At 43.8% G+C, this 24,547-nt stretch overlaps 1 protein-coding gene and 1 long non-coding RNA gene across 9 annotated transcripts in view; one reads left to right on the top strand and one right to left on the bottom strand.

Moving 5' to 3' along the window:
• The window catches only part of LOC135920244 (ankycorbin-like), a 70,798-nt gene that overhangs the window by 22,533 nt on the left and 23,718 nt on the right, over window positions 1-24,547 (top strand). For 6 of the 8 annotated variants that reach the window (XR_011514579.1, XM_070538740.1, XM_065454417.2 and 3 more), the window contains exons 10-17: window positions 2,318-2,609; window positions 3,282-3,365; window positions 4,500-4,598; window positions 7,498-7,582; window positions 9,736-9,837; window positions 11,295-11,402; window positions 15,115-16,074; window positions 20,445-20,750. Coding sequence is in view for 7 of the 8 variants with exons in the window: in XM_070538740.1 (XP_070394841.1) it covers window positions 2,318-2,609; window positions 3,282-3,365; window positions 4,500-4,598; window positions 7,498-7,582; window positions 9,736-9,837; window positions 11,295-11,402; window positions 15,115-16,074; window positions 20,445-20,750 (2,036 nt within the window). In the remaining variant the exon portion in view is untranslated. The remainder of the gene's footprint in view (window positions 1-2,317; window positions 2,610-3,281; window positions 3,366-4,499; window positions 4,599-7,497; window positions 7,583-9,735; window positions 9,838-11,294; window positions 11,403-15,114; window positions 16,075-20,444; window positions 20,751-24,547) is intronic. The other 2 variants (XM_070538741.1, XM_070538743.1) reach the window with 2 other exon arrangements.
• The window catches only part of LOC139060031 (uncharacterized), a 47,344-nt gene continuing 43,187 nt past the window's right edge, over window positions 20,391-24,547 (bottom strand). The window contains exon 3 of the long non-coding RNA XR_011514580.1: window positions 20,391-20,570. This is a non-coding gene — a long non-coding RNA (uncharacterized lncRNA). The remainder of the gene's footprint in view (window positions 20,571-24,547) is intronic.

Here is a 24,547-nt window from a genome sequence, read left to right as displayed (position 1 = left end):
CAAAACAGTGAAACTGTGTCTGCCTGAACAAACCTATGTGAAATTCGTAATGCAGGGCAGCAGCCAGAGTTTTCTACCAAGGTCACTAGAGGGAAATCTGGCGCTGTAGTCATCCTGCTGCCCTCTAGGTGTTGGGTTGCACCTGAGATTTCCTATTTATGGCTTTGCTTGTCGTTCAGCTGGCTTGTAGGCAGGTCGTGCCACATTTCTTCGTATGCTTGTGATAAGCATAAAAAGGAAGTTTGCAGATTCCATACAGTAAGAGAGGAGGATATGTTCATGCAAAGCATTTGCCCACACAGTACATGTGAATTATGTTTATTAAATGTTTGTTGCATAGATACCAAGTTATGGGGGAGCTGCGTAAGATATAAGAGATAACAAAGGTTGGTGTAGTCGACATGCATTTAAGTGCTGACACTGAAGTACTACACGCTTGCCGTATTAATATGTCCCTTATTAACACGTTGATGTGTCTATGCTATCAGTCTGGCATGTTTATGTTGAGATATGCTGTTCGATGGGGCCGTGCTGGGTCGTACATTGAGAAGTGCGAGTCGCAGCCCATGAAGACTGAAGTAGTAGACATAGCCATGGATATTCAAATTGTGAAGTCCCTTGCAAACACATGATAAAGGACACCCTCTGCGCGTACCATTGGTGTTGTGAATTTGTGAGGTCAAGTCCCAGTGTGCCCTTCACAAATGTTGGACGGCATTTGTTGAATTCTTTCGAAATGTTGATGTTCTCGAAGCAGAGAGAGCTCTCATTCTTTCTCTCCTTACTTGCAAGTCTCATTGATGCTTTCACATCGATGCAACAACTTGCGGTATCAGCATGACAATGTTTATGCACTTCAATCGCTTCCGCTACCAGAGCACACTTAGGTGCCACTAGAGCAGTTTTACATGCTATTACCGTATTTACTCGCATAATGATCGCACTCGCGTAATGATCGCACCCCTGAATTTTGTCATCAAAATTCGATTTTTTTTATTTCCCGTGTAATGATCGCACCCTGAACTTGCCGCAGCGATACGTTGTGTGCCAAGTGCTAATAATGATCGCGCTTACCGTCTGTCGAATGCTACGCGAACGACTCGTCTACACGCACCAAACATGCTTAAGTAGATGCCTCATTTCATTACTTTCATCACTTTCCGCACTTCCATGGCAAAAAGAGGTACAACCAAACTTGCCTTTATTATGGGTAGGCTTTATAATGGTTGTAGTCAACAAAAACAAAAAAAGCGCCTTTCGATTCCTTTCATTTGCACTCGTGAGCACGCAACAAATCGCGCGCGGCAATGATAGTAGCCACGTTTACACTGATACGTTAAAAGTGTACCCTATTCATACGCCAACGCTTGTAACACAGCTAAGATATTCGCCCACCCTTAGCGGAAACATGCCGTGTTAAGATAGTAGTGAAAACAGATGCCGCAGTTTCCGCAGCACGCCGGCCATGGGTTTCTGTCACTGGCAGCTAAGCGCACCCATCTGTTTCTGTCCCCTCTAAGTGGACATGGCTACGTTATTGCCGCAAACTTGCCGATATTAACAATATTGCACGTTATGCATGTAATATACTCACGAGAAGAGAAAAAAATATCGCGTTCGGCGCGTGCGGCTTGCTCTGCCGGCCGCCATCTTTGTTTTGGTGTCCCGCACCTGCATCCTGCAGCAAACACGGGACGAAAAAAAAATTTTTTTTTTCGCGGGAAATTTAACCCGCGTAATGATCGCACCCCTGAATTTGCGTCAATTTTTTCTGACAAAAAAGTGCGATCATTATGCGAGTAAATACGGTATATTGACTTCAGCCTTCCCAAAGCATCGTTAAAAGACCACTTTTATATGCCACAGTTTTGATGTTTGCATTAGAACAAGTGCTTATTGAAACTTACAGAATTTAATGCTCATTATTGATAAACAATTACTTAGAAGCGCATAGCTTCTTGGTGTTCTTATTTTGTGTCTGGTATTGCATTTATATTTTTTCAGCCAGATTACCATGAAAACCCGTGTATAATACGAGGTTTTTTTTTCCTATTATTAGCGTTTTGCCTTGTGCGATATGCGGATCCGAACGAAAATTTCAGTCAGAAATTCGTGCTAGAAGTTTTGGTTTCATTATTGCTGCGTGGCTATGGCTTACCTTTGTTATTGCTGCGTGGCTAAGGCTTGGCTTCCTTATTGCTGCATGGCTTGGTTAACTGGATTGGTCAACTGGAGGTTGCTGGAAAAGTCCATTGACCTGCTTAAATAGGCTAATGGTGATGATGACGTCGTTTATGATGGGCTCTTGGTTTTGCAGATGTTAGTACGCCGCAGAGGCCTCCCCGGTTGAGCAAAAATCGGCTCCGCAGTTCTTGGAGTTCCTCTTCGTCGTCGGCACCGCCATCAAGGGCAAGTCCACTGGTCATTGGTGGTTCCAGGCGACCCAGCCTCCTAAAGGACAGCAACGGTCGGCCAGACAGCGTATCACCGAGACCTCTCGATGATCCAGGCAGCACCAATGGAGGCTCACAAATTGTCCGCAAGAGATCAAGTGCCTCAAGTCGGTCGACAAAAAGCTCTGTTGCAGACAGGCAGGAAGTGACGACAAGGTGCGCAGGCTTCTGTGGTAGCTCATTGGCTACGCCATTCAGTTGCTAAGCATATTGTTGAAGCTCTATGTTGGATGGGCGCATGCATAGGGACGGTGTTTCATGAAAACATTGTAGAGGCATTGAAAGGTAGGGTGTTGCAAGATGAAAAAAAAAGGAAAAAAATATGTATAAGAAAGAAATTGTAATGGCTGCTGTATCGCCCTCTTGTGGCAGTATGAGAAGCCATATGTCAGAAGGGTACTTGCTTCAGACTAGCTCGTGCAAGCCAAATTGCCAACAGCAAGGTCGCTAAAAAGGTCACTGTGATCTAAAAAAAATTTGTCACTTGTCAGTCCCTGCCGTTCCAAATTTGCTGCCTCTGATGTCTGCATCTAAAGGTAACTCATCGCTAATAAAATACATATGTGTCCCACAAAAGCTGTGTGCTCAAGGCCCACAAAATTGCACGCTTTCCCACCTCACCCTCAAGTTGTCAGTTCCATTTTATGTTTACGAATGTTAATGTTGGCAGGTTGGCAGGTATGTGTTCCCATGCAGGCACCGTCTCTTATCTATCTCTCTCCTCTCTATTGTGAAGCTTGGCAGTGGCCTGATATTCACTCTCTTGCAGTCTGCATGAGATCGTTTAGCATTCACATTTATCCCAGCCGCTGTTTCGATTTTTGACAGGCATGTTGTTGAGCTGACGGCAGCTCCAACATCTGACCTAGGAGACCTGGTCACCACGCTTCAGAGGGAGGTCAGCTCGGCACGGTAAGCAGTCGTGCACGCAACAAACAGGCCTTGCCATGCCTTGCCACAGGCATTATGGTCAATGAATCTTGCAATTCCGTTCGTCCCAGCAAAGCTCTACTAACCGTGCATGTTTGAAATGCATGAGATGTGGTGTAACATGGGTGCACGCCATATCAGCTGCTCCGCAAGATCGCATGGGTAAAATTACTCATTGCAATAGTTCTGTTTTATCCGGTGATGGTGACTTAGTGAGACAGTCGCTAAATTTAGGGTGTCTCAGACACCGTAACAACACCTTTGCTTTTCAGAGTCTTGGCAACTTTTTTGAGGGACATGAATAGCCAGCGAAGTGCCTTTGTAAGATTCCTCAAGGGACTTTAGCTAAGTTCAGTGCTTCACTCCTGTTTTATCCCTGGGAAGATATACTCATGTCTGTTCATTGTTGCTTTTAAAGACATACTGAAAAGCTTTAGTCATCTGGGTACATCAAAGCTACTTTTCTATGCAGCACACAGTGTTGCGATCCAATACCGTTTCTAAAAATGTGGAGTCACTTTCACTTTTCATGCTTCGACTGTTGCCCCGCCACCACTTAAGGTATAAAGCTATAGTTTTAAACATAGTAATGAAGACGTGTAGAAAGTATTTTTTCAAAAATTCTAAGCAAGTTGTCATCATTATAGTCGTCGTCGTCATCATCGCTTGGCGACTTTAACTAGAAGTGGAGTTTTTGGGCCATGACCTGGCGACTTTGTCCAGAAAAAAGTTGCCGATACTGATTTCACAAAATCAATATCACAGTAAAAATATCAATCACAGTAAGGATGTAAGTAATCACAGTAAGGAAATATCACAGTAAAGGATGACGTGTTTTGACCACTGCTTAAGCTTGGACCCGCATACTCATTTGTTTTTGCTTTCGCCTAGTGTGCGATTTTCTAGAACTGGTAGGGCTGAAGCACTAGTTAAAGCTAGGCAATGTAAACTGAGCAGCTCTGCAGCAGTTGCCCATGAAAGTATGTATATTAACCTGCAGTAAATATGTGCCCGAATATGTCACAATTATACCATGCCAGACTCGGCATGTTGAGTTCCTATGTGAAATATAGGGTGCTCAGAGGGTCCTTAATTTTTCTTTCCGGTGGCCGACAGGGCTGAGCTGGACGAAGAGATTCAGCATCGAAAGAAGGCAGACTTGTTTGCAAGAGAGCTGCAACTGCAGCTCGCTAAGAGAGAGCAAGCCCTTCTGAGGTGGGGTAATTGTTGAGAAAATTTTGAGCACCCATTTATAGCATTCCCGTGCACTTGCTAGGTCCCGTGTACGTTTGAATACCTTTGAAGCGTGTATGTAACATAAAACAGAGAATGTGCTAGCACATAACTCTATACTGCGTGTGTGCACATATAGAAATTTCATGTTGAATAAAATATAGAATGTCATATGTCAGAGAAATAAACCAGATAGCAGCTTCAGGGGTGAAAATGGGTGGTACACGCCAAATGTTTTAATTACAACAAAGGGGAAAAAAAACAACCTGATTTGTCTCAGTGTTAGTGCTGCACAGCAGCTTTACAACATAGCCACATGGACATGAAGGCATGTTGGCAGATATACCTGTTTAAAGAGGCCCTGCATCACCTCTCAGGCTTGGTGAAAAAACAGTATGCGAATAGCATACGCTGCTGTTAACATCTCCGCCAAATTTTACAGTCGTGCGTGGCTCGTGGAGCTCGCAAACAGAGCATGAAGTCGCCTTTCTCTCAAATGCTCTTTTCAACAGAAGCCTGCTCCTCACACTTCTGGATGCTTTATTTCGTAATATAGCAGATTCCCATATGCGGCTGTTATTGGCCATTAGCTGACATCAATCAAGAAGGGTCTTTGGATCAGTGCGCTTCTTCCTACTCTTACTGTGTATACTTATTGACACAGTTTAATAAACAGGCTGAAATAAGCAAAAATCTGCTTTTGAATTTCAGTAATGATTACGTACTTCCGGAAGAAGCCGACTATCGTCTGCTCACGCTCAGCCACAGCCACCCGCATAGGAATTAAACTGTGGCCACCCTGCCAATTGGTGTCTTAGCCGTCGGGTCTCACTAATTTCAACTAGTTTTGAACATTCAACTAGCCTCAAGCCAAGCAAAACTTAAGGTCAAACTACATGCATGCTTGCCAACGTGCACCCACTCCTGGCCGTTTCCCGTGAGACACCTTGCACGTGCCAACTTGTACTTCATTGTGCGCAAGTTGGATGTGGCTATTATCCGTCGGTGAAGCTTGTACAGGACAAAGCCGGTCTGCACCGCATATCACAGCCAGACAGGAGTGTGTGGGCATGAGCGTGCACTCTAGTGCTGTCGTGCAGAAACGCAGTTGCATGTAGCTATGGTGTGCTAGGTAGCATCAATACCACAGCCGCTGCGGGGTGCTGCGACGAGCGCACTCAGCCGCAGTGCACCCAACGACTGGCTGAGCGCATTGTGGCTCACTGAAAACAGCCACTTTATGTGTGTCGTAGGCGCCAAAGTCAGAAATAGGGGCATCTATGTGAGCATCTAAAATCAAACTTGAACTGCGTGCCACGGTGACATTCAGTGGGCGGAGCGTTGTGGGCACACCCCGGTTCGCCACAGCCTTCGCAGTGCAAATCATTAAAGAAGTGGAAGCGCCATGAACGGTATGTTTGATTGCGAAAATCTCCACTTCTGTTGAACCCATTGAAGAACTTTCTGGAGCAAGATATTTCTGAAATAATCTAATTTAACTACAAATGCATTTCTCAACTTCGATACTTCGATAAAAAGTGGCTCAGGGCCCCTTTAAATGTCATTTACTATTCTAAAGTTTATAGTTATACAACTATGGTTATATTTGGTTTGAAGTTGAAACACAAATATTTGCACATTGCTGCTCTGCACCTCTAACATCTGCACATCGGTGACACGTTAACCTTAAACCTTACAAGGCACACTGGCTTTTAACACTGTCGGGCAGGCCTATTATAGTGCATTTAACATGTGCGCTCAGACATGGACATCCGTGACACTCACTTTGCAGATTACCTTTAAAGGCTTTTGGGTTTCACTGCATGGCTTTTTGTGCAGAAAGGAACCGAACTACCCCAAAAGCAAACATGCATGTTTGTTTATGTGATTCATATGCATCACAGTGCTGTCACAATAGCGTCAGTTTGTTATAAATTGCACAGTACAGCCTTTTCCTTTCTTGTTTTAGTATTAGTTATAAATATCTTTCATATCCTGTAATGTTCTTTGTATCAGATTTACTTTGCACATGCTGAACATAAAGCCAGTATAATTAGTCATTGCACCAAGGCTATGGCAAGAAGATGCGGTTTCCTGGAGAGCATTAGCACTTCGTAACTCATAAATTTTTACTCCTGTGGAATTTAAATCTTGTTGAAAGTCTTGTTGGCGATCTGACAAAGCACTAAATACATTAGGTATTTATTTATTTATTTATTTATTTATTTATTTATTTATTTATTTATTTATTTATTTATTTATTTATTTATTACAAATACCTACAGCGCCCGAGTTGGGCATTATCGTAGGGGGGTTAATTACAAACATAAAAGTCAACTTTGCGAACAACGGCATCATATCATCTGTGGTATTAGAAATACAATAATCGTAATTAGTAAAGAAAGACAACACATCCAATGCTAACAACATCCGATTATAAAATTTGTTACACAGTGCATAAAATGGTACACTGGAAATATTGTCTAAAATAGATTCACGTAAAGTTCTTATGGCAGATGAAAAATTGGGTGCAGACACTAAGGTATTACAAAGTTTAGGGCCAGTGTGACGTAAAAATTTGCTTTTGCTTAATTCTATTCCTTTCTCATTATCCACTGTTCACCACCTGCTCCAGGTGATAACATGGGCGGAGTGCCGCTTAGACCACTGATCAAGCATGAAATGGAATAGTATTGTAATAGAATTGTTACATTATCCAAGCACTGTGTTATTGTTATTGTTTATTCACCTGGAAAATCATTTAAACAAACGGGAAGAAAGTCCCATGTTGTTGCTTCCGTGCTTGGTCCTGATGTCTCGCACTCTAGTAACATTTCTCTCGTTCAGCCAGGTGGTTCTAAAACTTGCTTCCATCCAACAGAGATTTTGAGGCCAAGGATACCATTGACAGCAAGCTAGCCGATTTGGAACAGGAACTGAAAAGCGCCAAAGTTCTCATCAAAGATGTGAGTAAGAGTCCAACAAAACTTGCTGCAGCACCCCTCACTCTCTTTTCCTTACTCTTACAAGTTCATGGTGTCTCTACATATGAAGTTCGAATGAAACCCAAAGAAACCTTTGCATAGATACAAAAGGTGCCAACAGAATTTTGGCACGTGCCAGGTTACATTACTATCTTGGACAATATATTATGGTAGTATAGTGTGATACTTCACTTTGATTACCTCTGAAGCTCCACTGACAAAAGAAAGTGGATTCAAGGAGATTAATTGTGCATTTATATTACCTGAGAATGTAGAGCAGCTATTGAATGGTGTTTATCCCCTTTTATGAAATTTCATGCAGCAGCTGTCCAAAAAGCATGATTTTATGAGTTGCATGCAGAGGGAAAGTTGAAAGCAACAGCAATGCATTTTGAGAAATTGCAGTACAGTCGAGCCACGGTATGATGAAGCCTCATCTTACATGCAAATAGCTTTGTTATGTCTGATGCTCAGTATAAGCACACAGGCCGAAAGGAACATTGTGATCGAGTCCATGCGAAAAAAGCTCAACTTTGACTCCTCTGACGGGTGAGCAAAGGGCCCCCTGTTAATTTTGATGGCCTTATCAGTGTCTTGGCACGTTAGCAATGCTAAAATACAAATGCACTTTGTACTGTCGTTAGTGTGCAACTGTGTGATTGGTGTAGCTGTGAGCCTCCTGTTAGCTGTGAGCCAGCCAAACCAAAGCTGTTGGCCGAAACGTGCATGTTGCATACAGAATGCGCTGTTGAATTGCTCTTGTTCGGTTTGATGTTTTTGCTATCAGAGTAATATTTTGATCACGGAGCAAACCAAAATTGTCATTGCTGCAACCAATATTCTCTGATCTTGCATTTTCAGTTTCATTATACTAGCAGTAGAATAGTTATTGAAGTAAAGCGTGGCCAACCAAATTATATATTTACATCATTAGATTAATTCAATATATACATGTTTGTTATATTAAGGTCCGATTGTAGCTTGTCGCATAAGTACACTTCAACTGGTCATTTTGTTTTTGTTTTTGTTTTTTGTGTGTTGAGGAAGCAGCACAGCAAAGCCATGCAACAATGTGCGTTTTGGTCGTTTTGGTAGCACATTTAAATGTGCCACAAACTACAAACAGCCAAACTGAAATGGCGTGATGCGGTCGCAGATAGTACATTGATCTGAACAGTGCGACGCCTGTTGTGCCACAGGGAAAAGCGCAAGTGATAGATGTGCAAATAGACGCCGCGAACATGCGTCGAAGCACAAATGGAAAGGGCGCGAACGCAGTCGATACATTGGTCTCAACGTTGCAATGCCTGGTGTGCCACAGGGAACGTGCCATTGCTACACCTGCAAAGAAGAGACGCCGAGAACAGGCACAGCGAGCACCGTGGTATCTAAGCAAAACGCTATGCACGAAGGCAAGCTTTCTGGTAGAAACACAGCCTCTTGCGTGGGCCGATCTTTTGTTTTTGTTTCACACTTTTAATATTTCAGTCTGAGAAGATTTAACATAAAAGGCATGTGCTGTCAGTGTTTCGTTTTATGACATTTGTTTCTGGACTGTCATTCTCAAAATTCCAAGGAATAACTTTGTAAAGAATGTAAGAGAAAGTATGACTAACCTTAGTGCCGTTTAGAATGCTTTGCAGCCTCAGACAAACGCCAAGAGCTCGCCAATTACCCCTGCACTTAAAAGAAAGCACTTGCAAGAAAAAAGAAAGGATACTAAGAGTGCAGTTGTTTGTGGTCACCATTTTGCATCCTGTCTACCTATAACAATTACAGCTGAGTGGTTCAACTTTCTTCTCAATGACTGTCAGAGAATTTACTTTATGGAAGGGCCATACAAATGTTTATTTGCAATTTCCCAATCACGTATGCTTAATTCGTTCCGTGTTTTGTAAATAGGTTTGCTGAAAGGGAGTGCAAAGTATGTTTACCTTGGTCTATGGAACAGTTCGGTTAAAATGAAAAGGAAGCCTCGTGCATACATAGGAACTCGTTATTAGTATATAAAGACTTTGTAAACACATGTTTTCAACAGCAACAATTTTGTTTCGTGCTTGTTGCCCAGAGATCAATTTCGTAGCCAGTTCATCAGTGTGTAAATGTATATTTTTCTTTTTTTCTATTTATATTAGCTTCACCGTGAGATCGAGTTCCTGCAGAAACAGCTGAGCTCATACAAGGAATCAGCAGACATTTACAAAGACGCAAGCGAGAGGCAAGAAGCATTGTTTAAGGTGAGCTTCAAGGCAGGAGCATATCTTTATTGCTCTTTTTTCTTTTTTCTGCATGCGTGTGTACGCGTTCACCTCGTGTAGCTGTTTTTTTTATTCCACACTTGCTTGAATACAATGCAAGTCTTTTTTGCAAAATTACTGGTCTGAGAAAGTGCCTTCTGTTATATTGTGTACCATGCCACAAGTGCAATGAAAACTTCCCTCCTTCTTATTTTTTTTTTTTTTCAACCAATTTTGCTCTTCAAAATGCAGTGGCAGCCTTGGCCACTAGGCAACCAAGCACTGAGGTTAAGCCAACCTTTTCATAGCAGGGCAGGCTAATCTGTGATTGGTGAAAGCACAACTCTCTGGCTCTGAGGTGTCTGACTTCCATAATAAAGCTCAAGTGACCGCAGGTACAATGACTTTAGTGCACTATAGCAGCAGGTATCCACACAAACCCTTATGCAAACACTTTTGTGTGTATCGGTCTAGCACTGCAATGCAGCGCTTTGTGCTCTTGCCATAACTTTTTAACATATGTGATTGACGGTCCGATAGTGATTTATGTACATGTGGGATCCTGCATATGGAATGGTAATTTATCATGGGTGTGCATCATGGTAATTGATCCCCCATTATGCTATGCTTGTAGGTCTCATCCTAAGTGCATGGATATGGCTGCGTTACAAATAGTTTCACATTGCAATCGTAATGCTTGTTCCTTTCTTATTTTCCAAGCTGTCAGAATCAGAATCTGCTTTCCCTTTGTATTATATCACAGCCATGTTATATTTCCATGAAATACAGGGATTATGTGGAAAGCTTATTTTGCTTGGATCACCACTCATTGAAATGAGCAAGATCTCTGTCTGATGCAAGACTTACATAAACCGTTTGCACTTTTGCACAAGCAAATTGAAGCTCTGTTGCCTCTATAAAGGATTTGAGACTGGGTAAATGAACTGCTTGAGCATACATTCTGTTTCAAAAATTCCAGTAACACATCGTCTTGCGTGGTCTTGTCCTAGAAAAAGGCACAGTATAAGGTGCTTTTCACGTGTGAGATCTAAGTGTGGACGGCAGAGGGGTTTGAAAAATGGGAAATTTAATCAAGTCCAACTATGCAATATCTACTAACAGACATTATTGCCCTTGTTTGCATGTGATGTTCTCTGTGTTGCATCTGCTATGTGTCTGCAGCATGTGTGCAGAATTTTTGTGGCATATGCGGCTGATGCATTTACAGAAAAATGTTAGCATGAAGCAATTATTCAATGCTCTTTGTTTGACTCTTGTTGAGTAATGCCATATTGAGATGAAGTCATCTTCAGGTGATCCCAAAACAGTTTTAAGAATGCGCTTACTAATACAGTGAACATTCTTGGCCTTACAAAGCAGTTTGTCATAAGCAGGCTCGACTCTGTAATTACGTAGAAGCGATATGGTCGAATGTTTCATCTCCGTCTTGTTTGCAGGAGATTGTCAGCGAAAAGGAGAAGCAGTGGGCTGAAGAACGAGAGAAGCTTTTGCTAAAGATCAATGAAAAGGACGTTCATTTATTGACTACACAAACAACTACTGAGGTGTGTGCTTCCAGAAAGAGTCAGTTTACAAAATGACGTAACTTCTTAGCATTCTCCAATGCTGACTGCAGTGTATTGTTCCTGAAAGCCACATTCTCTATGCGGTCTTGGGCTGCTAAGCACAAGGTCGTGCGATCGAGTTTTGGCAACAGCAGCCACATTTCGATGGGGCGAGATGCACAAACACTCGCCCACTTAGATTTAGGTGCATGTTAAAGAAGCCCAGGTGGTCCGAATTTCTGGAGTCCACCACTACCGTGTGCCTCATAATCAGATGATGGTTTTGGCATGTAAAGCCCCATAGTTTAATTCTCAACATTCTCTATACACACCATCCTACCGACTTGCAGTATGTTGTCAGAGATCACAACTCTCACCCACAAATGCTTCCATTTCTTTTCTTTCTTTGCAAGTGTGAGTGTTCGTTTCCTAACATTGTGTAACTGTGGCTTTACATTAACAGCAAGCGTGTAACATTTTCTGTTAATAGCATGCATTAATACAGTCAACTCTTTACAGTGAACCTTGATTATCCGACGAAAAATGTCTGTTTTATCCGAAGTCCGTGATATCCGAAACGCCTCACTTCCGAAACTTTGGTCGCGATGTCTAACATTATTGCAAAGAGTGAGTTACGAACGTCCAAAGTAAAAAAACAGGAAAAAGTTGCAGTTTAACCCGAAAAGCGAAGCATTGATTACTATAGCAAATCAGTAGACAGCTGTGCAAAGTAACAATAGTAGTTTTATATTGCTCGATGATCGTGAAAAGTCTCTGTCAAGAGAGAGAGAGAGAGAAAAGGACGCATAGAAAGGTACGGAGGTTTACCAGAGGCAGTTCCGGTTGGCTACCCTGCACAGGGGAACGGTTAAGGGGGAGAAAAAGAGAGAGTGGAAGGGGGAGATAAAAAGAGAGATGAGCACAAACAAACTGCAAACACTATAAAGTGGTAGAGGCCGGCGTTAAAAGTCTATTGTGAAGCCCCATAGACTGCAGAAACCTTAATAACGCGAGCAAGGCCTTCAGCACAGATGTTCTTTGGGAGCACTGACCTAAAGCTTTGAGTTCTGATAGTGGACGATTGTCCAACTGGTCCAGTACTCTGCACATCACTTGTCTCTGGGCGCTGTATCGCAGGCAGACACAGATAATATGTGCGAGCATATCATCGCTGTTGCATATGTTGCATGTGAGGCTATTGGCCATTCCAATAATGAAATTATACGAGTTTGTAAATGCAACGCCTAGCCACAGACGGCACAGCATGGTCTGTTCACTCGCGGTAACCCAAGTGGTAGGTGCATCTGTATGTCCACAGACCACTAACGCAAACGCACATCACTCTCTGTCAAAACGTTGGAGTGATGAAGCACGGCAGCAACAGCGAGTGAATTGACCTTCGTGCCGTCTCTCGCTTCAACGCGAACTAAACGTCGAAAGCACAGCGCCTATGGAGCTACTGGCACTAGGCGCACTTTGTCCGCGTCGTAGATCACTTTCAGGATACGGCGGCCGCGCAGCCGCACCGTAAGCAGCAGCCGCCAAAGTAGAACCCCCCTCTCCCTTGCCTACCCCGGTGCCTCACGCACAGAAAAAGACGGCGCGTTTCCGCACCACCTTCCTCTCTCTTGCACGTGATATTGAGCCACAATCACCATCTGATCCTCATAAGTCAGTTGTCAGCCCGTAATGACATGGCAAAAGTATGTTATATATGCCCAATTTTGAAAAGAATTACTGCTAATTTCGTCTGCTGTAGCCGATAGTCTGTTGTAGCACAGTCCGTTAAAAGCAAACTTCGTTGCATGAATAAAATAGGTAGAACAAAATAAGACTGAAATGTGGTCCATTGTATCGAAAGTCTTGTACGCGGGTCTGTTGTAACGAGCGTAGACTGTATCAGCAGATGAGCAGGCACATGTGTGCCTTGTTCATTCTCCCAGGCTTGTCAAATTACCCATGATGTGCAAGGCAAGGGTTCCCAATTTTGAAGTTCAATGTTTGAAGGAAGCCCGTCTGGTCGGGATAAAACATGGTTAAAAGGTAAACAAAAACCCGGGGCACTTCGCTGACCAAATAAATATTTAAAAGAAAAGAAGACGTTTCGGCTCCCACACGGGAGCCTTGTTCACAGGTAAAATAAACAAAGGTGTTCGAGCAGTTCGCTTAAATAGTCTTGAACACGTGACGTAGGCAGCACACATACACTGACGGCAGATTGCCATCGCTCCTGTTCAGTGTTTGGGGTAGTCTGAATAATGAGCGACTCAAGATAGCGAACCATGGTTAAGTCAAGATAGCCCTTTTTCCCTGGCAAGGACACGTGCCTTCCCCCAGTCGAAACCACTGCCCTTTTGTGAGAAGCAGGTTGCAAGGAGCCGAAATGCAAGTAGCGTCCTGTGTGGGTTGGCTTTCTGAAACTCACACAGGACGCTACTTGCATTTCGGCTCCTTGCAACCTGCTTCTCACAAAAGGGCAGTGGTTTCGATGCTTCTACGATGCGCAGAGAAAATCTGCGTGAGACAAGAAGACTACGCAGCCAACGTAAGGTGGTACGACGAGAACTATCAGCCTGTGGTTACCCGTGTTCTTTCTTGAATGCTGTCGAACGACAAATGGCACATCCGCAGTTACGCCATGCTGTCTCTAGCCAAAGCGCGCCGGAATACCATATATCCCGTCCACATGTGAAGCTCTAAGCCGTATTCTGCGTTCATACAGTGTTCAAGTGGCACACATTCCAAACCAGAAACTACGACAATCACTCGTCAGTGTTAAGGACAAATTACCAAAAGAGAAATTCCCAGGTGTTGTATACGTTGTCCAATGCGCGGATTGCGACTACGTGTACATTGGCGAAACTGGTGACTTTGAAAGGCGTATGAAACAGCACAATTAGGCACGTGTCCTTGCCAGGGAAAAAGGGCTATCTCGACGCCTTTATCTCGAGTCGCTCACGATTCAGACTACCCCACACATTCTGAACAGGAGCGATGGCAATCTGCCGTCATTGTATGCGCGCTGCCTACGTCACGTGTTCAAGACTATTTAAGCGAGCTGCTCGAACACCTTTGTTTATTTTTGAACAAGCCTCCCGTGTGGGAGTCGAAACGTTTTCTTTTCTTTTAAATCTTTATTTGGTTGGCGAAGTGCCCCGGGTTTTTGTTTACCTTTTAACCATATTCCCAATTTTACTGATGGCATATTGACCGATGCTGATTTAGTCTACTGACTGCAAAGCTAAACCTAAATACCCATATTGCATGGCCACAATGTGCCTCACTTGCATGAAAGTGCTTGTTATGCTTTTTCCCGCCAGGTAAAGCAGAAACAAAAAGCAATGCAGAAACCTGTCAGCAAGCTATGAAGTGTGCACAAACATGCCTTGCATGCCTATTATTATGTGCTGTCCAAAGCTTGGTCATCGTTCATCAGCCATGATAGACAGACACCGCTAGATTCAGCTTTTTCTGTGAGCGGGCAGAACTTTGATTCTGTATTCTGGCTAGCTTATTGGTCACATTGCATTTTGTCTCAATGCAAATTGATAAATGAAAATGATAAAGTGGGATTTCATTATTGGAGCCAGTGCCTCTGTGCTAATGAGCTTTATAAATGTGCAGACAATGCACAATGCGAAAAGAATTTTTAAAATTTTGTTTAGAGATACAATGGGCTGCATTGTTGATGCATTGCATTTTCCTTTCTCAGTTTGCTGCCATACAAGAAAAGCTCGGGGCTCTGCATGAAGTCCTTGCATCGCTAAATCTGAAGGCCGACTCAGCGCACAGTATTGAGCGTGCTGAGGAAGGAATCTCCAGGTTACTCAGCCTGTCTACGTCGGCCTTGAAGGACTTGCAGAGACTCTCCGAGAGCGCAGAGCAGACCTCCCACCTTCTCCACGGCATCGACAACAGCCTTCACATGAAGGGATACGACTTGGGTTCAGACAGGAATGCAAACAGGTTGCTCGAAGAGGACAACAACCAGCTCACGACGACTACATGGACGCAGAATTTTGGCAGCATCAATGACACACTCGAACGCCTTGAAACCAACCAGAGGGTGTTGACGGACACGCTGGAGGAGATACAAGCAGTGTTGGCGAGCAAAGTTAGCTCTGGCTCTGCGCCTCACGAAGCATTGAACTCGTCATATTTGCCATCAAATGGTCACGTTGCAGCAGTGCCATCCGCCGCTCCGGACCTATCCGACATCAGAGAAGGCGTCGGGCGCGTGTTGGATCGGCTCGACTTCTATGCTGATGAGATCAAAAAGGCGTCGCAGTCGGAAGTGGCAAATGCAACCCAAAAAGTCGTGGAAGCATTCGCAGAGTACCACGCCGCCACAAAGCAGGAAATGCTAAATTTGCTGAACAAAGTGGGGCCGTCCCGGCAAAACGCTCTAGCCGCTTCCAGCAGCGGTCATTCGGTGGCGCAGTGCCGCCGGGATGATGAAGACGCCTTTAACGGCTCTGCTTTGTCTGATGGGTTTGCCGAGATCAGGCTGAACCAGAGCACGGCGCTTCGAGAGCTGCAGAGCCTGAAGGACGAACTTATCCAGATGGACACGAGCGGCATGTTTGCAAGGCTGGAGTCGTGTCACGAAAGAGGCATTGAACAGGTCTCGAAAATTGTGCAGCCAGTCTCAACCGAGCTGAAATCTATGCAGGTAAGGGGATCTTTTCAAACATGCTAATGTTGTGGACTGTTTCCTCGCTCAAAATAATGTGGCGCAATTGTTGTCAAAATCAACCGATGTGGCTGGTATAATGGTACCACATGATTAACACAAATTAATTGCAAGGTCTCTTATGGTGACCACAAGTGTATTGCAACATGCATGAGTGCAGCCAACGTCCAAATTATAGAGCTCCCTAGAGACTGCAAGAATGTCGGCAAAATCAATCACTTCAAGAAAACAAATTCATTCCTTTAGCCTCTCAAGGGCACAAATAACCATAGACATAACCGAAATAGCTTGAAGCACCGGCCAGTACGCTTATTAGTCGTCTCGGTACTTGTACCATGACACGAGATGGCAGGTGCATACATGTATAACTAAGGAACGCAATCTTGCGTCCCGTGACTGTGGCTCCTCTGCACTCAATGTATGCTTTACTGCAATAGATTGCATATGCTCGACCGCGTAACACCGGTGTTATGCGGTAAAGCCGACTTTTTTTTGGAACTGGCGTTATGCTTGTCGTAGTTTCCACGCGTAGATGCCATCAGTGAGGCTGACGAAAGCGGAGTCAACGCCATTGCCAGCAGCAGTGAATCCTTTAATTGAAGTACACTGCACTGAACAGCAGGAAGCCAGATTGCGAATGTCAAAGCAGATAGGCCTAATGACAGCACGAAACTACTACAGCTGCCAGCGGATCGGCGTTCATGAGTGCTGGTTCGAGGCTGCGACATAATCAAACTGGCAGTGTTGATGGCTTCCATTAATGCCATTTCCGACCTGCAGTCACGGCAACACTTCTTAAACAGTCAGATGGCATAGGGTTTCTGTGTCCGAAGGTTCAGACTTCTTTATATTGGCTCCGTGCAGTATGTGACGGTGCCACGAAGCCATCCGAATTATCAGGTTTGTTGGAAAAATCAGGCATTACAAAAAAAAAAGCTATCATTGACTGTACATAAGTGCCCATTAAGTCTTGTATTTTATGGTAAAGAGACTTCTGTACATGGATGTACATTGTACATGTACATTGTTTTCTATCTGTCTAATTTTTCTTCACCTTGTCACACATACACAATCAGATAATTATCTGATAATAAGTCGTGAAAGAATTCATCATCCATTCCCCTGGAGAATAATATGCAAAACAATATTTTAAAGTGAAGTCCTTACGAACCCTCTCAATGATCGCTGGCCATGGCTGCTCTTGGCTTGCCACGTTACTCACACAGAAAATATAAGAACTAAATATATGATGGGGGGGGAGGGGGGAGTGAAACTTGGTCTCATAGCACAGCAGCCAACTTACATGCACATATAAAGTTTTTTTATGGGAATTCTATGATGTGTTTATAAATAATACGCTCTAACATTTTACCTGAGTATGGAGTTTAAAGATATTGGTCTGTAATTAGTGAGTAGCTTTCTATTACCTGTTTCGTACAATGGTAGAATACTAAACGCTAGCTTTAGAACATAAATGTGGCATGAAATTATCTTACATAGGATGTAAATAAAGACATTCATAAGGCATGGTCACATTTAGTTTTATATTTAATTAACTTCGTCACATAGATTCTAAGATGTGCGTCAAATCTGCATGTTTTTTTTTTTCTTTACCTCTCTCTAATAAAAAACAATTTGGCAGAGACACTTATGTGTCTGCTTATGTGTGGAAATACTTAAGAGACATCTTATGTGTGGGAATGCGACAGCGTAATAGTCCCTCTGGTGAATTTTTTAATAATTTTTTCCCCTCGCATGTTTCTTATCTGCGCAACCTCTCGCCTGCATTCTAGCCGCTCCTCAGTAAGGCCAAATCACTATGTGCCAAGTGTCTCAACTCGCTTGTCCGCAAGTGGTTAATAACTCAAGGTACTGCTCGGTGGCGTTCAGTTGGATAGTAATGCTTGTTATTTTACACACTCATTTTATACACTCATGACGTGGTGCCTCCTTCTCCCCATTGGCTGTGCTGTCACTTGCGCAATGGCGCGTGCACTAGGACACACCTTTAGTCAGCCAAATGGCTGTGCGACGGGACGTGTACAATGAGGCACACACTAGGCACATCTTTAGTCAACCAGAACCGTGGAGCCACCGTGGCGTCGGGTAAGCGTGCTTGTCTTGCAGCCCGGAGGCCCGGGTTCAATTCCCACCCAGCTCAAATTGACCAAATTTTCCTTTCAGAGTCATTAATTTACTTTGTTTAAAGGAACCTCCCCGAGAAATTTGACATTAATCTGAGCATTTTTTTTTTTACATGTTTTTACTCTTCGCGTGAACGGGCATTTTTGGTGCCATTATTCAGTCACGCTGTCGACTACGGCAGATTTTCGCTTAACAGGGCATGTAATGCTTTCGGATTAAATGTAAGTGGTCTTATGCAAGTGCACTCTTTATCTTGTGACTGTCTACCTGTAGCTAACACCCTTCGCTTCTCAGCCTATCATAGGTAAATACATGTACAGTTTATGGCAGCTGGGTGTACTGTTGTTGATGTGAGCAAGATCATATTTTATCTATTCATTATAATTATTACTTCTTTATTCTTCTTGTCCCCAGACACTTTTGATGTAGATGTCGCTTAATTAAATATTGAGAAAGGGTAGCTTATTTATTAACTTTCTAGTCTGAACCACAAGCCTGCCTTTGTTGCTCCTAGTGCAGGTTCTTGTGTGGATGTGATTTCTTATTTGCTAGCATAATCTAATTGGCTTCAAGTACAATCATCACTTGATGGTTGCACCCTTATAGTCGCAGCAAGTTTCACATTACTCTTTTTTCATGGTAGTATTATTTGGAAAATGAAAGGTGCTTAGAACTGAAAAAGTAACACATTTACTAATTTTTTATGGTCCATATGTGTGTGAATAATATATATTAGTGGTGTGCTAATATCAAAATTTTCTAATACATATCATATACAAATACTTATCTTTGAATATTGAATAATGATACACACATGCATTATTTAGCAAGTGGGGTTAACTTGTTACTTTGGAGCATTGCAATTGCATTATCAATATTAATAGACTTGACTACTAAGCCATTATATTAAAGCATTCTCTATTGGCTCATGTTAACTTAGAAAATTTAGTAATTCCCACTAGCTGCCTGCGCCAGCGTGTGCCTTATTATACCGCAACAAATGCTCATAAAATACGATGCATTTTAAGCTGTGCCAGTCTCCACTCATCGCACTTGCTGTCAATCAATAGGGTCAGAGCTGAGGGTGGCGCTGCAAAAAAAAGAAAGAAAAGAAAAAAGGGCACCCTCGCTGTTCACAAACCCGTACTCGTCGCTACTGAGAGGCTGGCCTTTCCGCATGATGTAGCCGTTTAGTGTGCTTTACAGGGAAAATCTCGCTAGTAATACAATATAATCGCAAAATTCAGCACACAATCGCCGCAATATTCTCAAATAAGATAGAAACAAATGGTAAGAGCCGTGTTTGTTCCCGCGCAGCTGCTATATATTCAATTTGACTCGAATGTTCGTATCCAACCGAATATTTAAACGAATACTTAAACTATTTTATTCGATATTACTCGAACTTTTCGAATATTTGCACACTCCTAATGTGTGTGTGTGTGTGTGTGCGTGCGTGCGTGCGTGCGTGTGTGTGTGTGTGCGTGTGTGTGTGTGTGTGTGTGTATATATGTATATATATGGGATTCTTTTTTCTTTCGTCAATAACACTGCATTAAGTAGACGCCTTGCTTTTATTAGGCCTAAGTGACCCATATACCTTAGAGCCTTTAGTGTATTTTACAGCATAAAAATAGATGTGTGTCAGACCAATGAAAAGGTACTTTAAAAGTTTCAAATGGAGTTTTGAAAGAATACTTTACCATTCCAAACTGGTTCAGTGCTTCTCATTCAGTTCCCTTTCAAGTATTTTTCTTTGAGAAAAAAGATCCATGCGCATCCTGCCCAGTATTGTAATCTGACGGTTATGAATCTTGTTTGAGTTAATAATGTTGCATCAGTAGCAGATGACATGACAATAGCCTCGTTGTCTATAGCTGTTCACTGTTTATGTTATGAGAACAAAGGCAGTGCATGATGCTTGTCGAGGTAAGAATGGTGTTGAGAGGTGTATGCGCAGAGATGTGTGACACATATATAAATACATTCAGGGCTTCTGTATCACTTGTATCACATCTGCACATACCCAGTGGCCCAAGTTGAATGTTCAGGCATATACCTAGCAGCCCAAGTTGTATACTCAAATACTCAACAAGACAGCAGCCAGCAATGGCAAAGTAAGGGGCAAACAAAAAGCTTCACCTTAAGAATTTGTAAGTTGATTAAGCAATGATTGCAGCAATGTTTTATTTTCCTGCTCCCAGGTAACCATGCAACAGCAACACGAAGACCTGCTCAACCGCATGGGTGATCCCAGCAATGTGCCAAGCTCGACTCAGTGGCAGGAGGTGCTGCACCGGCTTGATGGTATGCTGGAGCAGACAGCTTCCCTGCGAAGGAAAGATCGTGCCGGTTGCTTGCGGCGCATCTCGGCAGACCTCGGCGAGAACCAGCCAGACGCTGACATCACAGCTGTACTTAACAACCTGGCCACAACACTGACCGACCTCAAGAACGAGGTGTGCAGGCGTGAGAGTCTCCGGAATGAAGCCACAAGACCTACTTACACCGTGAGTAGAAGAGCACTTGCCTGAATTCTTGATGTTCTGGGTGTGCCATAACTAAAAGACTTTAAACGTGAGAGCATTTCTTTGGCTACCTTACCCCACTTTGGTCTGTCCATTTGGCCTCAATATGATGATTGCATATCTAGCCCCTCTGAGGAAGCGAACCCGGGTCTGCAGCATGGTAAGCGTGTGCGTAATATTGACGGCCATTCCATAAGTTGAGAAGGGGCACATAGTGCATGCTGCAGTGGATAAAAAGAGCATAGGGAGGGTTAGGTTAATGCAAGCAACTTAGACTGCAGTTAGCTTCAGCCTTGAATTGAATAACTGCTGTTCGAAATCACAAATAATAGTTTCTTTTTGACTAATTTTCAAATAATTTGCACTGACATTGGGATGGTTGATGAATGAACTTGAAACAAAACATCATTGTGAAATTCAAATTGCAAGTCACTGGACCAGGAATGTAAAACCACCCTTGTGAAATCATAAAACTTGAAATGTTCTAAATCATACTTGGTTGTTACATGTATTCGGAATCTGTCTGATGCAAGTCGGTGCAATTATAGTTCAGCTTGTATTGGGCTGATTGCCATCATTTTCTATTCATATTCAACTTGGTTTCATCATTATTTGTGTTCAATCCAGTGTAATTATTGTTCTATTCGGGCTCGATTTGGCTTCAAAAATCACTGGTGATCTCGGACATTTGACAACGTGACAAGACTGGCTTTTACATCAGCTGACTTCTTCTTAGTTTGGGTCTGGTAGGGGTGTATCACTGATGTGTGGTTGACAGTGTCTGTAAAACAAACCTATAGGTTGAAGTGAATCTACTAAACAGAGGTAAGCGTAGTTAAAGAAGAAAAGGAACAAAGTGAAAAGTAAAGCTATGTGGAATGATGTAATGAGATAATGTGGTGACAAAATGAAATTAGACACTAGAATGCCAGAATTCTTGCTGGACACCTTGCTTCTGGACAGTTTCATGGGTCTTGCCACAATCTTGGCCTTTCAATTTGTTTCGATCATTGATAGATGGAAGATGAACATTACAACTGAAGCACAAATGGAAGATATGGAGGGCTCTTGCTCATGGACTCGAGACTTGCTCACCTTCTGGAGACCAAACATGCCCTCTCAGCCAGGTGGAAAACGCAAAAGCTTAATCGTAGACTCAGGTCGAAAATCGTGCTTCTTAACAAGGAGATTGAAACCTATTCGGCCCAGCTCACTCGGCAGCAATGGGATGAGACGTGTACCGAAACGGACGGGCGCATGCGAAGAGGTAGCAAACGGAGCTTACTGAAAAGTCTCCTCAACGATAAACAGTCTAAGGACACCCTTAGCCTTGCAACGGATAGGCTCGTTAAGAAACAAACCACAATCGGTCGCACCGACAAGGAATTAGCCAACAACTTAGCACGTACTTATCTCCCCCTCGCCAAAGACGCAGATCGCCCGGTAGAGCGTGTGAACTACATGGGATTCTCCGCACCTGATCTAGACGAACCTTTCACCGTGTCAGAGATCAGACACGTTCTTTTCAATCTAAATGGCAGATCAGCACCAGGACCTGATGGAATCATGAATAAACTCCTCAGGAACCTAGACGATAGGGCAATCGAAATAGTCACGGCCAAAATAAATGAGGTATGGAAAAGTGGACAGGTCCCGATAGACTGGCGTACCGCAAAAGTGGTACTCATACCCAAACCAGGAAAACCCCCACATATAAATAATCTGCGGCCTATTTCCCTTACATCATGCATCGCCAAAGTTGCGGAGCACGCGATACATAACAGGATCACTGAACATATTGAAAACAAGGAGCTTTTCAGACACAACCTAATCGGCTTTAGACAAGCGTTGTCCACACAGGACGCTATGCTTTTGCTTAAGAAAGCAATCTTTGATAACCCTACTCGCAACGTGAGAGGGAACCTCGCACTGGACCTCTCCAAGGTCCTCGACAGGGTCGCGCATAAACACATCCTGATGGAGATTTCGTCTCTCAACTTGGACCAGCGGTTTCATGATTACACCAGATCTTTCCTCGTGGATTGCAAGGCACACTTCCGACTAGGCATGGTCACGGGAGGACCCTACGAACTAGGCACCTGCAGCACCCCGCAGGGCTCGGTCCTCTCCTCACTCTTATTTAATATAGCCATGCACAAACTCTCCACTCGCCTCGCTGCTATCCCGAACGTAGATCACGCCATTTATGCGGACGATATCACGATCTGGGCACCAGGCAGATCGCTAGCCATGCTCGAACACTCGTTATAAAGCGCGTTGGAGGCTACCGAAGATTTTCTTTCAAACACGGGCCTTGAACTCTCCCCTGCTAAATCAGAGTTACTGTTATACCGCCAGTCCAGACAGGGGGTCAGAAATCTTGCACCTCTGGAAACTCTGCCGATAGAAATTCGAGCTAAAAATGGGCATCCCATACCGAGGAAGGACTCGGTCAAAATTCTAGGTCTCCTCGTTGATGCCAAGGGCTGTAACTCGACGGCCCTCAACGGGCTCACTGGACATGCTAATAATGTCCTAAGATTTGTAGCCCGTTTCTCAAATCGAGGAGGCGGTCTCAAAGAGGACAATTTGCTCAGAGCTTATCGGGCCTTCTTCCTGAGTTATGTCATCTACATCGTGCCGTACCTTAATTGGGGTAAAGCGGAAAAAGCCAAGCTCGACTCCCTAATCAGAACCGGCCTCAAGCGCGTGCTCAGCTTTCCGCAGTCCACAAGCACTGGGAAGCTGCTGGAGCTAGGACTCCATAACACCATCAATGAGCTAATAGAAGCTCACACAGCGGCTCAGATAATGAGACTTTCATCCACTAAGCCAGGGATAAAGATTTTAGAAGCGGGAATCCAACCCAGACATGAACCAGCGACCAAAGTTAGTTTGACCCGGGAAACCAGAAGTCGCATCATGGTTGACCCCGTCCCGCGAAACATCCACCCAGTGCATAACGAGGGTAGAGGATTCGCGAGAGCCAAGTCCATCCTTAAAAAGATCAATCAGCAGAAGCTAGATGCCCTCTTTTTCGATGCTGCCAGATATGACAGTGGGGATAAGTTCGCTGTCTTGGTGGTAGACGTGGGGGGCAACCTGGTCAATGCAGCCTCTGTTTATACAAAGTTTGCCCATGTGGCGGAGGAAGCGGCGATCGCTCTGGCTTTTCACAGCTCAAAAGCTTCTGCTACCATCTTCTCGAACTCGCGCACGGCGGTTAGATCCTTCTCGTCCGCTATCATATCTGAACAGGCGAACAGTATTGTAATTAAAGCACTTCAAAGGACTAGGGAGAGCAGCGAAGGAGGATACCAAATCTCGTGGTTCCCAGCCCATCTAGATAGCTCAATTAACCCGCTTGGATGTAATCCTAACGAGCAGGCCCACCGGAGAGCGTGTGATTTCACGCACCGTGCTGTCGCGGGTAGCCAGGCTTGGAACGACGTCAACATCCACAAAGATGCATTGTGTACTTTTCACGAAATTGTTTCCCATTATCGACTAGGCAGGAGGACATTTCCACCCCATCACCCCAAATTGAACAAACTTCAGGCTACCACACTCAGACTCCTGCAAACCCGTTCGTATCCCACTCCTTGATCCCTTAACAAGATAGATCCTGAACACAGTCGTGCCCCAAATGTGGTCATGACTCATGCTCTTTTGGCCACATGCTTTGGCTCTGCCCAGCCCTTAACGCCTCTCCACCCATCACGCAAGAACAATGGCAGGAATCTCTCAAGAGCAGCAATCTCCACATTCAACTCCAGGCT

The sequence above is a fragment of the Dermacentor albipictus genome, chromosome 5 (assembly GCF_038994185.2).
Source record: "Dermacentor albipictus isolate Rhodes 1998 colony chromosome 5, USDA_Dalb.pri_finalv2, whole genome shotgun sequence".
Taxonomy (NCBI): domain Eukaryota; kingdom Metazoa; phylum Arthropoda; class Arachnida; order Ixodida; family Ixodidae; genus Dermacentor; species Dermacentor albipictus.
Note: the sequence above shows the minus strand (reverse complement) of the source record. Positions and strands in the feature narration are given on the sequence as shown.